At 41.6% G+C, this 15,386-nt stretch overlaps 1 protein-coding gene across 1 annotated transcript; it reads right to left on the reverse strand.

The window, feature by feature from the left end:
* Positions 1-4,437: 4,437 nt before the first annotated feature.
* On the reverse strand, positions 4,438-14,864 carry LOC121158674 (glutathione S-transferase A6-like). Its single transcript, XM_040983550.1, has 7 exons — positions 14,741-14,864; positions 12,987-13,093; positions 10,980-11,031; positions 9,983-10,115; positions 8,135-8,276; positions 5,406-5,537; positions 4,438-4,676 (listed from the first exon to the last, which is right to left on the reverse strand). The coding sequence occupies exons 2-7, from the start codon at positions 13,071-13,073 to the stop codon at positions 4,557-4,559; spliced, it is 666 nt and encodes a 221-aa protein (XP_040839484.1). The 5' UTR covers positions 13,074-13,093; positions 14,741-14,864; the 3' UTR covers positions 4,438-4,556.
* Between the last annotated feature and the right edge of the window lie 522 nt (positions 14,865-15,386).

Here is a 15,386-nt window from a genome sequence, read left to right on the forward strand (position 1 = left end):
AGAAGATTTGTTGTCGATGAGTCTGGAACAGATATAGACTTCTTTTACTCAATGGGTATGGTTCTGAAAAAGTACATGTAACCAACCTCAAATTTAGACATCAAAACCTTTCAACATTCAAACACTAACGCAGGAAGGGCTTGGGCCAGAGTTGTGGCATGGTGAACTGAACAACTGCCTACAATCACAAGGATCCCACTTGAGCCCTGCTTTGGGTCTGGTCCAGCTCCTTGCTAACATCCTGGAAAGGCAGTTGAAGACGATCCTGGTATGTGGACCCCTGCCATCCAGGGTTCTGACTTACCCAGGCCTACCAAATGCAGGACTGTTCACTGTGGAATCAACAATTAGACAAAAGGCCAATCTGCATGTGAGTGGGGGGGGGTGTATGTATGTGCATTTGTACATGCGCACATGCACATGGGTAACTGTGCCTTTCAAATAAGTAAATATATCTTTTACAAAAATGTGAAATGTCATAGTCTAGTTTTTAGACAATAACTGTTCTCTTAGAAGCATATGCAATCACCTGTTGTGTAACTGCAGATTCTGTACACTGTACTTCTTGGCAAAGAAATCCAAGTAGACAAACAGTAGAACAAAAGGGATTGTGAGGCTCACAGCTGTGCAGACTGTGTCTAAGTATGCGGGACTCTAGTTCCCCAAGCCAAGTGATTCCAATACTCTCATTCAGCTCTGTTACCGACTGCCCAAGTATCATGCTATGGTGGACATGAAGTCTGACCTTCAATAATCTTTATCATATAACCCTTCCTGATAATAACTTTCTCCTCCTTCCAACTGCAAGGTTTGTTTGTGGTGGTTACCTGGGCACCTGGCAATAAAGAAGTCACTGTTACAAATCTCCAGCAATACCTCAATCACTACTGATTACAAAGAAAAGCCGCTATAAAGATTATGGGTAGGGCAATACATCTACTTATCCCCCACATTATAATCTATGTCACAACAGTTGCTACTTTCCAGCTGGCCTTCTCCCTTTCCTTCTCTTTCCATGACTCTCTTTCCATGAACTCCTTTGTCACCTGCTAAACTGCCCTCAAGGCCAGGCCCAACACTTGGACAAAAGTTACCACAAAGCCTTGCTGAGTCAACAGAAAATAAGAAAGACTTGGTGACTCTACATTCCACTGACAGAAACTCTCATATTCTCATTGCTTCTCCCTAAAAACCTGTGTTTCCGTGACACTGTAGGTATAGACAATGAGAAATTGTCCAGCATCCTATTGTCAAGATATATTTAACAGTTTCAGTGGGAATACATCTGTTATTCTGGAAGAGATGCACATTACAATGTATCTTGACTTCTTGGTATGCTAGTCTCCCTTACACAATTCCTCTAGATAAACAGATGTGTATACTTGTGGTTTTTCTTTTCTTTTTTTTCTTTTTTTTTGCATGCAGGTTGCCTTATATCAGAGAGAACATATGATATTTGTCCTTTCTATAGAGTCTTTTAAAAATTAGTTTCACGCACCAGTAGCTACCCAGTTTTTCCAACAGGATTTCTGAGTTGTAGGCTGGTGTTGCCCTGGAATACACTGCTTCTCAATGAGAGAAGAGTCTGCTCATTCACCTCACAGGACATTAAGCAATGTCTTGGGATACTTTTGCTTGTTAAAAACTTGGGAATGAGGATGGGTGGTACCAAAGCTTCCACTGGATAAAAGCTAGGAAGCTTGTTGACTTCCTGCAATGGACAGAAACCCACTCACTGCAAAGTGTCACTCTCCCCTGGAAGGAAGCAGTGCTGAAGATGAGAGACATGCCTTAGCCATTCTCTAGGTTACCCATGACTCGATTCATTCTCAGAGAGAGAAAGGAACCTGTCATCTAACAAATTAGTGGCAAAAATGGAGTTAAGATCTAGTTCTGACATTCAGATTATTTTAGCTCTGTTAGAATAAATCTTGGGTTCAGAACAATTGTTTCGTGGCTGAAATCCTCACCTTGCAAGTGCCAGGATCCCACTTGCTCACTGCTTCACATCCCAGTTGCTTCACACTACATTCTGCTCCATGCCTGTGTCCTGGGAAAGCCATAGAAGATGGCCCAAAGCCTTGGGACTCTCTATCCTTGGGGGAAACCTGGAAGAAACTCCAGACTCCTGGATTTGGAACAGCTCAGCTCCAGCCATTATAGCCACTTGGGGAGTGAATCAGCAGATGGCAGGTCTTTCTCTCTGTCTCTCCATCTCTCTGTAAATCTGCCTTTCCCACAAAAAAGAACAGATATTTGAAAATAAAGAATAAATCTTGATTTTAATGTGCACAAACTCCGGAGCATTATGGGTTCGCAACATGAAGCGATTATACCTTGACTATTCTTATAGAGAAAGCAACTCCAGAATTAGGTTATTCTAATTTGAAATGGATTCTTTCCTCTTGCTCTGGACATAGTCTCAACTGATCTAAAACAAACTCTGTCATTTTAGACACAATTTGAAGTATTTTCCTAGTGATCTACATCAAAGAGTGTGAGGTAATGTAGAAAGATTTGCAAGATCAGCACTTACCTTGCTATCTCCTTCTTGACCCCAAGAATCAGTAGAAGGCCCTGACCTGTTTAGCAGTTCTGTGTTAATAAATAACTTCTGCCCAACAAAAGGGGTAGAGTCCAACTAGGGAAATGCCACTCCCATGGCTTTCAAGGAACACGGCTGTCCACATTAGATTGCAAAGAAAATGATAACCAGAAAAACTTGTCTACATGTTACATTTCAAGGTCAACACGAAAAACTTTAAGAAAGCAAATATTAGCTAGATTTTACTCTCAGTGGGGACTGATTTAGAAGGAAACTTAGGCAAGTATTCATGAGCCCAAAGAGGATGGAGGCAGGTGAAGTACCCACACATGAGTTGAGCCTGACAACAGCAAGCTGCTGGCTCGCTAGAAAACATTATTGGAGTGATAAACGCAATGGGAGATACCCTGGTAAGGGGAACTGCAGATGAAACATTGTATGGAACATGCTAGAAGTAGGAAATTATTGTGTGGTCAGCACTGTGGCATAGTAGGGAGTGTTGCCACCTGCAATGCCAGCATCCCATACAAGCCCCAGTTTGGATCCCAGATGCTCCACTTCTGATCCAGCTTCCTGGTAATGGCCTGGGAGAAGAGCACGTGATGGTCCACATGCTTGGGCCCCTGTGTACACGCAGGAGACCCAGATCAAGCTCCTGAATCCTGTCTTCAGCCTATCCCTACCCTGGCCACTGCAGCCACATGGGGAGTAAAACAGTGGATAAAGCATAGCAAGTCTCACTTCTTTCCCTGTAATTCTTTCAAATAAGTGAATAAAATATTTTTAAATCTTATTCTTTATCAGTAATGGATAATGACTCAAATGCTATTTCACCTATGAAAGCTACCAAGCCTACTGACCTAATCTTCCTTCTCTACCTCACTCAAAGTACCTTCCCGAGCCCGGGTACTTTTACATTTGCTCTTGGTTGTGATTGGAACAATATGCTTCTGCCACTACTGTCTTTACTATGCTTTCCTCACTTTATTTTGAAACTGTCTGGTTCATGTCAGTATCCCTCTGATCCTGGGGACAGAGCCTTCATCCAGTCCCCAAGAATAAGAAATAAATCTAACCATGGTTACAAATTACATTGAGCTGTGGTGAGTCCCCCTAAAGCAAAAGTCCATGTCCAAATCCCTGGCTCCTATAAAGGTGAACTTAGTGGAGAAGGGACCTAGCAATATAGAAACCCAAAATGCGGTGTCCCCCAGAAGCAGGCAGAGGAAGGAAAGGACCCTCTGCTGGAGCACCACATCAGTGAGGGCCTTCTTAGTCTTTCCCCTTGGCTTTCTAGCCCTCACAGATAACAGTTCTGCTATCACTCTACCGCTCATTAGCAATTTGTGATAGAAACCCCAGGAAAATCATATGCACTCCCAGTTCTTCTTCAGTCATGGAATTACAGTCAAGCAAATGAGCAATAGAGTAGCACTTTGTCTATAAAGAATAACACATCATTTAAATAGTAAGAACTCTATTAACATAATCATGCAAACCTCCAAACACACTGATGTTTTTAACTCCTTAAGGTCATGTAACATTCAGCCATGCCAATTTCTCTGTTGTCTTGTGGGTGTTTGTTTCATGGCAATCTGATTATTTGCATCTTCCTCTAGACAAGGGCCATACAAGCACCCAGGTACGTGATTCAATACCCTGTGAAGGAATGGGTGAAGGACTATGCTGTTATGTAGAGTTTGGGGTTGTGGTGAGTATTCAAAACCCAAGCCTGTACCCCTACATCCTTCAGGAGGACATGGACTTGAGCACAGTGTCATTATCCACTGTGATGGAACACTGGAGCACACTAGCTAGGACCCATACCACCAGCTCACACAGACACATCTTACTCAGTATGCTCAAAACATTTTCCTGGTTTCATTAAATAATTTGGAAAAAGAAAAAAGGTTTATTGGTTGCAAAATGGCTAGGATTAACATTTAGGGAAATTGCTTCATGCTGAGAAACTTCAGAAAATTGATTTACAACTGCTTCTTGTGCCCTTTATTTAATGGAAAATCCGGAATACTTTTTTTACACATTCCTCATCCACAGGTGGCTTCCTCTGGCTGCCAGGCTGCAAGAACTTCTTCACGGTGGGGAGGCTGCTGATTCTGGTCTTGAAAGCCTGCAAGGCACAGATCACAGATCCTCAGGGAGGAACAAAGAGCACCCAGGCCATCAATAGCACAGCCCAGGAAGACCTAGCCCTCCTCCACAAAAACACTGAGTCCCCTCCATCAGCACCAGCATGGAGGCTGGGAAATGAACCCCAGTGAGCATGCAATGAGGGGAGAAACCTACAGTTCAAGAACATTCTCTCATGCCACATGCCATGTTTAAGGAGTAATTCAATTTATGTCAACACTGTCTTCCTCATGCTTTTTTAAAATTGCACATTCATAGTTCTTAAGCAATACAATGAGGAAGATGTGTGTATCATATATTCAAACACAGAAATTTCTACAAAGGAGAAAATGAAGGCAAGTGAAAACTGTTGGAATGGAAGACAGAAAATACTAAGTTAGCCTGAGGCCACAGACACTGATTTCAACACGGAGCTCTGAGACAGAGATTGTGGGAAGAGAAAGTAAGAGACAGAGAGGAATACAACATCAGATTGTTGGAGCCAATGCTGAGGGAAGCAAAACATAAGGAAGGCAAGATTCTTTTCATGACTCAGAGCCAGAGTCTAGAAGCTCATGTTCAAGTGCATGTGTATGTGAGTTTGTATCTGCTTGAACACATGTGTATATGTACAAAGATTAAGAATAGGGTTCAGAACATCACAATTCCAGAGACTAGATGTTATATGGAAACATGGGCCCTGCCCTCCAAGGCCAGTGAGGCAGGTCACCTGCAGCAGAGGGAAGCTGGTGATGATGGTGGGGTCCACCTCCTCCACATGATACAGAAGCTCAACCAGGTGAACGTCAGCCTTGCTCAGCTGATTGCCAACCAGGTAGTCTTGTCCATGGCTCTTCAACACCTGGTCAATCACCAAAATGAAATCCTGGTCACAGGCTAGTGGGGCTCAATTCTGCTCCTCCCTCAGCTTCTCCAGCCCCATAGTCCCACTTCTGCTGTTCCCCCGTACACACATATGGGGAACCAGACCTTTCTCCAGGGCCCTGGCTCATGAGGAAGACGAGTGGGCACTGCTCACTCCTCAGTGAAAGCCCAGGACATCCTTTCATTCTCACTCCCATTTCACTGAGGTGTGCACACCACACACCTTCACTTGCACCTTCCCCCTATGCCAAGGACTTAGCCCCTGCTGCCGCGTGTTCCCATCTCTCCATGCTCTGATGGCTGCAGCCCTGACATTTCAAAACCCATCTCTACCCTACACTCTCTCCAATCCACCCTGGGATGTCCCTTCCCCCAATCACAGTTCTCTTTCCTGTGAGGAGACAATTTCTAACTACAGATCCCCTCTTATCTGCTACCTTCACTCCATTTCAGGGATGTGGGACACATATGGATGAACTTGAAGTCATCATCTTTGTCTCCTAAATTACAGTTCAGGAACTACCCTGAGTCAGGTCTGCAACATACTTCAAAATGCACAAAAATAACACATTTTTTGATAGAGAAATAGCTGAAAGGAAAATGTTACTTTTCCCATCTAGGTAGTGGGTATCCTTGTGTTCTCTGAATTGCTTTCACATTTTATAACATTAAAGTTTTCCAAAAAGTTTTAGGGTAACACGAGATGCACATGAAAATATTTCAACAATTTAGTAATCGTGGAGAAGAAAGAGAAGAAGTATACATTGTGCACCCCCCTAAAGAAAAACCCCATTGAACATTTCTGGAAATGCCCTTTTAGACTATACAAACCACATCACTAGGAGAAGCGCAAGTGCAGTGTCAAACCCTATGTTATAATATAAACCAAATCACCATGTCATCACACATTACACATCCCACCTAATCAAAATTTAATCCCACCATTTTCCACTCTATAATAAAACCTCCCAAACATACACCTCATACCTCCCCTTATTTTACCTTCCCTCCTCACAACCCTCCATTCAACAAACCCAACACCAACAATCCACTTACCCCTACCTCCACATAACTACAACAAATCATCCACCCCCCCCATACCACTTCAAACCCCCCACCCTTAATAATCCAAACCTACAAATCTAACAAAAACCCCCTAACCCACAAACACCACTCAAAATCACACAAAATTTTCACATCTCCAAACCCAAGCTCCAAATCCCTACTAAACTACAATCCCCATAACACCAAAAATCACACCCTTCAACCCATAATCCAACTATACCACAAACATTCCACAATTACAATAAAAAAAAATTACAACCCCATCAAACCCCACCCAACATCTATCCCTACCAACACACAATAACACCAAACAAAAATTTACTTCATCACAACCCACACCCACAAACCCAAACCCATCCAACATCCCCCCCCCCACTTACAAACCACCTTTCATCCCACCTCTCCAACCCCTTACACCTCCCCCAAATTTTTACTCCTCCACCATAATTCATCCTATCCCCCCCCCAACATTCATCTCACACAACCCCACCATCACACACCAACTACCACTTTTTCCCCCCCCCTCTTCACTCACCAACTCCCATATCCCCATCATTCCATTACTTTCTCCCTCCTCTCACACCATTCACCATTCAAATTACCAACCCATCATAACCCCAATATTCCCAATTCTCTACAATTATTAAACAAATTAAACTCTACACCTCTCTCCCCCTGTAACACACTCTCTTTCACCATTCCTTCTCTTCACTCTTGACAAAATACCATGAAATTTAAATAATCTTTTATTTTAAAAAAAAAAAAAAGAAATTCTATCCATCCTGAAACAATACAACATTCTACTGATGGGCCACTTGCCTTCCTCCCCTTCAGTGGTGTCTGCATATTCTGTAAACCTCTTAGTATGCTTGTAAGGCCAAAATTTATTTAGGACTGTGAACTCTTGCCAAAGAGAGAATTCTAGATTGGATACCAATAAATTTAAATCTTCTTTAAAATATCACCTCTGTTATACATGGTACAATTTTTCTTATATTCTGTTAGACCCAATGGCCGAAATGTTAAGGTGCTAAAGGACTATTAAGGGAAGTTCCTTTGGAAGTAGCTGTCAATGCCCCAGGGAGTTCAGACCATCTGGTGTAGCACAAGATTGTATATTCTGAGATTTCGAATGTTGACATCCAAACACTCACTGGGATTCTCCTCCTAAGTGAGAATCTCAAGACACAATTAAGTTCTTGGGAAGAAAATATACGGATAATATTAATATTCTTATAAAAGGGATGCCAAAGTTCTCCTGACCTGTCCACAAAAAGACAACACAGCTCAAAGTTAGCCAAATTTGAAGCGTAACTTTGAAATGACCCTCTCATGTGCTGCCTAAATCTTATGCATTGTGTGTTCATGCTTCCCAACAGTGAGAAGTAAATGTTAAAGCATGCCAGTTTGTTATTTTCCTTCTGGAACCCAAGCTCCTAAGGCATCCTCTCAGCACAGATGTAGCCTTTCAACTCTGAGTGCCCCTAAAGACCAAGAACTTCCATTTACCTTTTCAAAGGCAGGAAAGTAACGATTTCTTGCTTTATCTTTGATCTGAGCAATTGTTGCTTCTTTTACTCCAGGATCACGGAACGGGTAAAGGATAATCAGCTCCTTCAGGTCTGCTATGCCTTCATCATACATGTCAATCCTAAGAGACAAGATAACCAGTCAGTTGCCTCCAGTCTTAGATGATTGCCTAGCTGAAAACCGTAACAAACTATGTAGTAAAGACATCTTGTGGAGGCATTGTTTGGAAGCCAGCATGCTATGAACTGTTAACATGTATGTCCTTAAACAGCCTACAGGGTAGCAATATATCTCATATTTTTCTTAGACTCGTGACCAAATACAGTTAAAACAGTTGTTCAGGGTCATTGTATTGAGAGAAAGCTATACGATCCCTGCCTGTGGCCACTGATGCTACCAATAGAATTGGATCTTTCTCATATTGTGTCCTGTGCACAATCACCAGCATTGTGCATGTGACTGGAGCTCTGCTGCCTGCATCATCACAGAGACATCACTGGTATGGCTGTTTCACACCTGTTCCTCCTCATCTTCTATCCAGCATAATTCCCAGGTTCATTAGTGGTGCCCAATGTGATAAGTTCTCCAAACTACCTCCCAGAAGCCATTTGACAGGCTGCTGCCCACCTCTAGTCGGTCTACATGTCTTACGTTTCCACAATGCCCCATTACATAGTGCAATTCCATAAAAGCCAATGTGTCAGCAAGCCTTGTTTCTTTTCTTCACACTGATTTTCTATAACATATTTTAACATGATATTGTTAAATGACCACATACCACAGTTGTAATTCCTCTAAAGTACTATACCCAGTGATTTTACACATTCACAGAATCCTGCAAAAATCCACAACTTATAATTCCAAAACACCTTTACTATCATTTTTTTTTAAGAAGAGAACCCTGCATTCTTTGGCAACCACTGGCCCATCATCCTTTCCTCTGTCCCCAGAACATCACAAACCTAATTTCTTTCTCTGCGGATTTGCATATTATAAACATTTCATACAAAAGAAATCATGCAATATGCATCCTTTGTTGTCCATCTTCTTTTATGGAACACAATCTTTACAAGGCTTGTCCATGTTGTAGCTTGCATCAGTGTAGCATCCCTTTTCATTGCCAAATCCTATTCTATTTTATGACTATAGCACACTTGGTTTATTCATCTGCTGATTGACATTCAGTTTATTTCATGGCAACACTTTTGTTTCACTCGGATACATAGCTAGCAGCAGAATCACTGGGCGATTGGTTACTTTACACTTTACCTTTCCAATAGCTGCCCAGAGCTCTGGATGATATTTTATGTTCAATCATGCAGTACCATCAAGACAAGGAGGGGACCTGCCACTATTGGTAGTATTGAGTCAGTAATGACCGTTTTACAAGCTGATCAGTTCAAATAAGCATCCTTATCATTTCTGGAACCTGAGAAATCAGCTGTTGGGATCCCACCTTTCCAGGCCTTGAGCTTGACATTTTCTGTCTTGTTGCAAGCCATGGAGTGGAATGCACGCCATGAAAGCTTGAACTCCTAGAACCATGATTCCTCCATCCTCTGACTTCATTTGTCATCAGGCTTTGGGAACTGCTGCTGCTGGACTGTGTCCACAAACCGCATCCTTTGCCATGATCACATTCACCTAAATCCATCCCAAATGTTCCCTTCCTGTGCTTCCCTGAGACTCTGCTGCACTGGACCCCAGTGCATGTTCACATCCCCACTGCTGCTGCTTCTGCTCCCTCTGAATTGGCCCTGTTCACTCCAAGAGGACCTCATCATCCCTGTACTATCTGCTGATGTATGAACACAAATTATACCGTACAGGGCTCTCTCCTTTATGTCTTTCCCATAGAGGTTGTGCTTGTTGGCAATGTAGTTGAGAATGGCTCGGGTCTGCACCAGCTTCATCCCATCAATCTCAACCAGGGGCACTTGCTGGAACATCAGCACTCCATCTTTGCAAGGAAGAAAACAGAGCAAAATGTCTATAGGTACACTCTTTGATGAAGAAGAAAGCATGTTGAAACTAATAAAACTTAAATTTCTTAAAGTTTTCAACAAATAGTATTTTAATTGAGATATCATTCTCAATTTTCCCTTCTGCTTTTTTAGCCCTTTATTGATTCTTTCATTTCCATTGAATACATTCTAGTTCTGGGGATTTTTCACTTATCTTCATGGATAATTTAGGTGGAAATTGGCAGAGGGTTCAGTAGGGCCACCAGCTGAGCATCATTTAGAAAAACACCTTTCTCAAATTGTGTGATGTTTGTGACATCAACGCCAACTCTGTCAGGCCCTCGGTGTGTTTTTCAACCTACACCTGTGGACACTGTGTGCAAGGTGGGACTGTGTCCTTGACCCCGTGGCAGCTGATCATTGTTCTCTCTCTACCTCCTCACACACTTACCTGGACTTCCAACTACCTCAGTGCTATCTCATTAAGCAGCCCACACTTTTTGCTGGGCTCAACAGAAAATGGAAAGGAAGTAAAGATAACTGCTGAAGATATCTCCTCTCATTTCCTCTCATGCATGTCCCTGTACATAATGGGATTGGAGGGCAGCGTGGTGTCAAATACAGACAACAAGAACAGAGCATTCCCAATGTACAGTGTTGTTCCAGAAATTACTTTAGAAACGTCTACTCCTGTGTAGCTTTTACAATATTTTCTGCTCTGCTCATGGACACGTATGCTCAAAGTACACGTATGCTTTACCTAATGCTAACCTTTCTCTCATTACCAGGTGCCACCCATACATTGGCAACGTCTGTTGTCTGGACACTGTGTTTAGAAGCATTTAGATGCTTGAACTCACCATTTCTTAACTTTTCCAGATCTTCTCGTGTTTCTATGTATATCTCTTCAAACTGGAAGTAGAAACAGTATACAAACATTAATTAGTTCATTCTATGAATTATAGGCTTTTAAACCTGATGATCCTTGTTATTTAACATAAAGAGGGCAAGCTTTCTCAATCTGACAGCTGGTGATTCTTGAACCTGCATTTCACCTGCACCCTGACCCCAAGGTAATTTGTGGGTGAGCCTAGATCTATGAGGTGTCCATGGAGGAAAGGGCTGTGACGATTTTCTAGATACAGAGTTGTATCAGTAGCTCAGGAACAGCAGAGTGATGCAGCAGAAGTGTGCTACGACCATAACCCAGAGTTGTAGTAGCTCAAGAGAGCCAGTGCCTTTCCCTGAGATGAGAACAGAGCCTACCAAGTCCCCAGCAGGGGATAAGCCAAAGCAGTAGCCAGCTACCATTCTGCTGCCAGGGGCCTTCTCCTACAATTTACATCATCCCACTCTCCAGGAGCTCAGCCATGAGTGAAATGGATCCATGTGGTTGCCCAGCGGGAAGTCTTGCAATCAGAACTCCTTTGGAAAATACGGGGCATCGCAGGATATACAGATTTTGAATTCAATGATGGAGTCACCCACTCAAGTTTCAGCAAAGTTAACCTTTGTGAGTGCTATTTGGGCAAGTTCCCAAACAAAGTTAAATGGAACCATTTTGATATCTGAGATGGTTGCACAAGTTTCATATCGCCTAACCATGGACACATTACTAAATCTCTTTGTGTGTCAATATCCCAATCTCTAAAATGAGTCTAGTTATCATGCTGATGCTAAAGATCTCCATGAGGATTAAATTACTAAGGCCTGTACTACAATTAGTAAAGTACCATGCATAGTGGTGTAGGACAAACTCAACAATCTAAGTTTTCCTTAGGATTTTGACAGAAATCTATTTCATCCATGATTGGCTGCCCAGGAACAACTCCAGCAGCTGTGTCCCTTTGGTGTGCAGCGACAGTTTTTTTCTCAGTGCCATCTCTAGAGGGCAGCACTCAGAAGAATCACATAGACCCCTGCTGGGGGCACATGCTGGGAAGAAAGGCCTGCTAACACTCTCAACACTCTGAAATGCTCTCTCAAAAGCTCCTGCACTTCTTTCAACTCACCCATTTATAACACTTGAGAGCAGGGACCATGTCTGTCTTGTTCACTGTGTATCCCAAAACTTGGCATTTCCTAGGTGCTCAGCAGAAATCATTGCTGAATGAAGGTAAGCCACTGTTGCCAGGCAGTTTGAAGCTATCCACCCCTTCCTGCTTCTCAGGCTGCACTTTAAGTGCTTTCATTTCTCAATATTATAATTAAATCCTCTAATTATGTAAATGTATCACATGTACTAGATCAATAAGAAATTGTAAACTGCTCCTTGAACCCCTCACCTTAATAATTATTCCAACATCCTTTTATTTCTTTGTTCACCCACTTTCCCCTCCTTGCAGTGATTTGAACAGTATCCCAGATGTCACCTATTTCTTTCTATAATGATTTAAGGGTTTCCCTAAAGTGAAAGACGTATTTATTTCAAATATCCACAACACATAATCTTATCTAAGACATTAGTACTTTTAATGTTATCCATATTAAGTCAACACTTGTGTTACTGCTTATATAAATGCCTTAAGTTGGTTTTACAATTTCTCCAAATCCAGCTATGCTCCACACATTATAACTGGCCATTTCAAATTCTGATGAGAAGAAAGGATAAACATGAATTAGGTGAAATCTGTTCATCTCTTTCTTCAGAACTGGTCATTTCTTTCTTTTCAACTATTTATTTCAGAATCATTTAAAGTTGACAAAACTGTGAAGTAATACCAAGAGTTCCCCATAAATCCCACATGCATCTTTCCCTTCTGTTAATGTCTCCTGCTCATAATTATAGCATGTCTCCCTAGCTTATCTGAGCAATGTTGGCAACAGAAGTTAAGATCCATTTTGAAGACAAGTTCACTAGAACCTACCTCCACTCCAGCTGCAGCCAAGAGCCACCGGATCGATTCCATTCTGCCCCGGTCGTTGGAATAGTGGAGAATGGGCTTCTCTGCCATGGTGAGAGTTCTTGCTTTCTCTAAACATTAAAATATATATATATATCAATGCAACTGAGGAAAGAGACTGAACTTGTGATGACTGCTTCGACAGTCATGAATGAACAATTTAGAAGAAGGTTCTGCCTTGCTTATGACATTTCCTTAGCCCAACAGTAGCAGTCCTCAAGTGGACCAAACCAGTCTCATGTCCCTGTTAGCTAAAATGTGACTATTCTTGAGCAGTTAAATGGAGTGGCTGTGCACAAGAGCTAGTGGAAACAGAAAGAAGCTAAGAATTAAGATTTATTGAAATTTCCAGGATGATCCCACCTCCAAACTTGCTTCTTTTGAAGTATTGCATCTTAGACTTCAACATTTTTCCAAGAACTACTATCTGCATTAATCAACTAATGAGAATGAGCACGAGAGATGATAAATACTCTCACATATCTGCAAATGGCAATGTCAAAATCTACAACCTTTCCACCAAAAGGATACTAATCCTATACTTTCTACAGGCTCAATATCTGCTGTTGGTATTTCAGTTAATAATACAGCAAGATGCATGTTTCTTCATTGACTTTAAAACAGAAGAAAGGGAAGTAACATTTGCTCAAAGGCTGTCACACACTGAACTATCACACAAATATCTACATTTATTCCAAGACATGGCTGATAATCTCCAATTCCAATGATGCTGTGTTTCTTGCTTGATGACATGCTATGCTTTTTTAAATGCAGGTGATGGTCTGCTTCTCTCACCAAGACTTCTAAGTGTCTTGCCTGAGAAATCCTATACTTCAGGGAATCTCAATCAAGGGAGACTTGAGTCCCTGGCTGAAGGGGAAATTAAGCAATGTGTTGAGACATTTTTGGTTGTCACTCTGTGTGAGCGAATAATAGTCTGGTGACATTTGGTAGGGAAGGACAGTGATACCTCTGTATATCCTATAAGGCACAAGATACGAGTGTACTCAACGCATCAACTGGTCCCAAAGGGCAGCAGTGCCAAGGGTATGACACCTGGCTTGGCCATTCTCTAGGTTTGTTATGAGTTTGTTGAATCCCAGATAAAGAACAAGATTTGTAATCTAACTGGTTAGTGACAAAGGATGGATTAGAATCAAGTTCTAGTACACAGACTAACTTATTCCTTTGGCAATAAATCTGAATTTTGAATGTTTCAAACTTATTGAGATTGCACTATTACAATTGATAACAATTCTGCACTATATTGGAGAGAATGAGATGTTAGCACAAATGTTGGGAAAGGAGACAGGCATAAGAATATGTGTGTGTGTGGAAGACAGTGGGAGGGAAATAGAGAAAAAGAGAAAAGAAAGGAAAGTAAGGGAAGAACACACAGGTGTTTCTGCAAATAAGTGAAGGAAGAGACCCAGATGACTTAGAAGCATGCCTTCAACCATTCACTCAGGTGTCAGAAAATCTAAGAGCTTTCTCTTCATGCTGCCAATTTTCCTTTGGCCATCATAATCTCACACCCTAGCTTTCCTAATTCTTCATACTATATTTTTATAAAGGTGTATTCAAGAGATACTGATCCTAGAATTATTATCTAAGCACAGTAAGAAGGTATGAAGTGTGCACAAACAAACTTTTACTTGTAAGAGCACACTTTAAAGAGCAGAACACAACATGGAGAGATTTATGAGATCAGTACTTACATTGCTAATGCCTGTCGCCCTCCTAGTTCCACAACTCAGTCAAGTCCGATGTGTCAATCAGCTATTTATTCATTTGAATAACTCCTTCCCACTAATAAGGGTAGAGTCCAGTGAGGGAAAAACCACGCCCACAATGTTCAGGATCAGGGGTTACCCATTAGGAATAGAAAGGAAGCAGTGAGTCAATATTTTGTGGAAACACCAGATTAATGAGTTACTTCTCAAGGTCAGCAATAGAAGTTTAAGAAAGCCATTGTGAATAGACTTTATTGCTCTACAGTCCACTAGGACTGGTCTTGTGAATAAACTCATTTTGGTGTCACCACCAACTGCATGAAAGATTGAGACAGCTGAATAGTCTGCACTGTGAGCTCTGCCTGTGAACAGCAAGCTGGCAGCCTTCTGAAATGCTCTGCTTCTAGAGAGGCAGAACTATAGGATAGCCTGGCAAATGGATTTTATTTAAATACCCTACAGTTGATTAAACGGGAATTCACGATAAAAATGAAAGATACTTGAGGAAAGATGTGGAAAAGCACTCTGCACACACGCTTTAGCCTCTAAAACTAATGATTATAGCAAAAAAAAAAAGTCTTCACATTAAAATACTGCTTTTTGTGGGTTTTTTTTTTCATTTTTTTCACAA

Source organism: Ochotona curzoniae, unplaced genomic scaffold (assembly GCF_017591425.1).
Source record: "Ochotona curzoniae isolate NIBS_2020 unplaced genomic scaffold, NIBS_Ocur_1.0 contig_3819, whole genome shotgun sequence".
Classification (NCBI taxonomy): Eukaryota; Metazoa; Chordata; class Mammalia; order Lagomorpha; family Ochotonidae; genus Ochotona; species Ochotona curzoniae.

Coding starts and splice junctions, on each gene's coding strand:
- LOC121158674 (XM_040983550.1), bottom strand. CDS start 13,073: ATGGCAGAGAAGCCCATTCTCCACTATTCCAACGACCGGGGCAGAATG. Junction 8,277..9,982: donor GACATAAAGGAGAGAGCCCT/GTACGGTATAAT, acceptor CTTGTCTCTTAG/GATTGACATGTATGATGAAG. Junction 5,538..8,134: donor ACTTTCCTGCCTTTGAAAAG/GTAAATGGAAGT, acceptor GTGATTGACCAG/GTGTTGAAGAGCCATGGACA.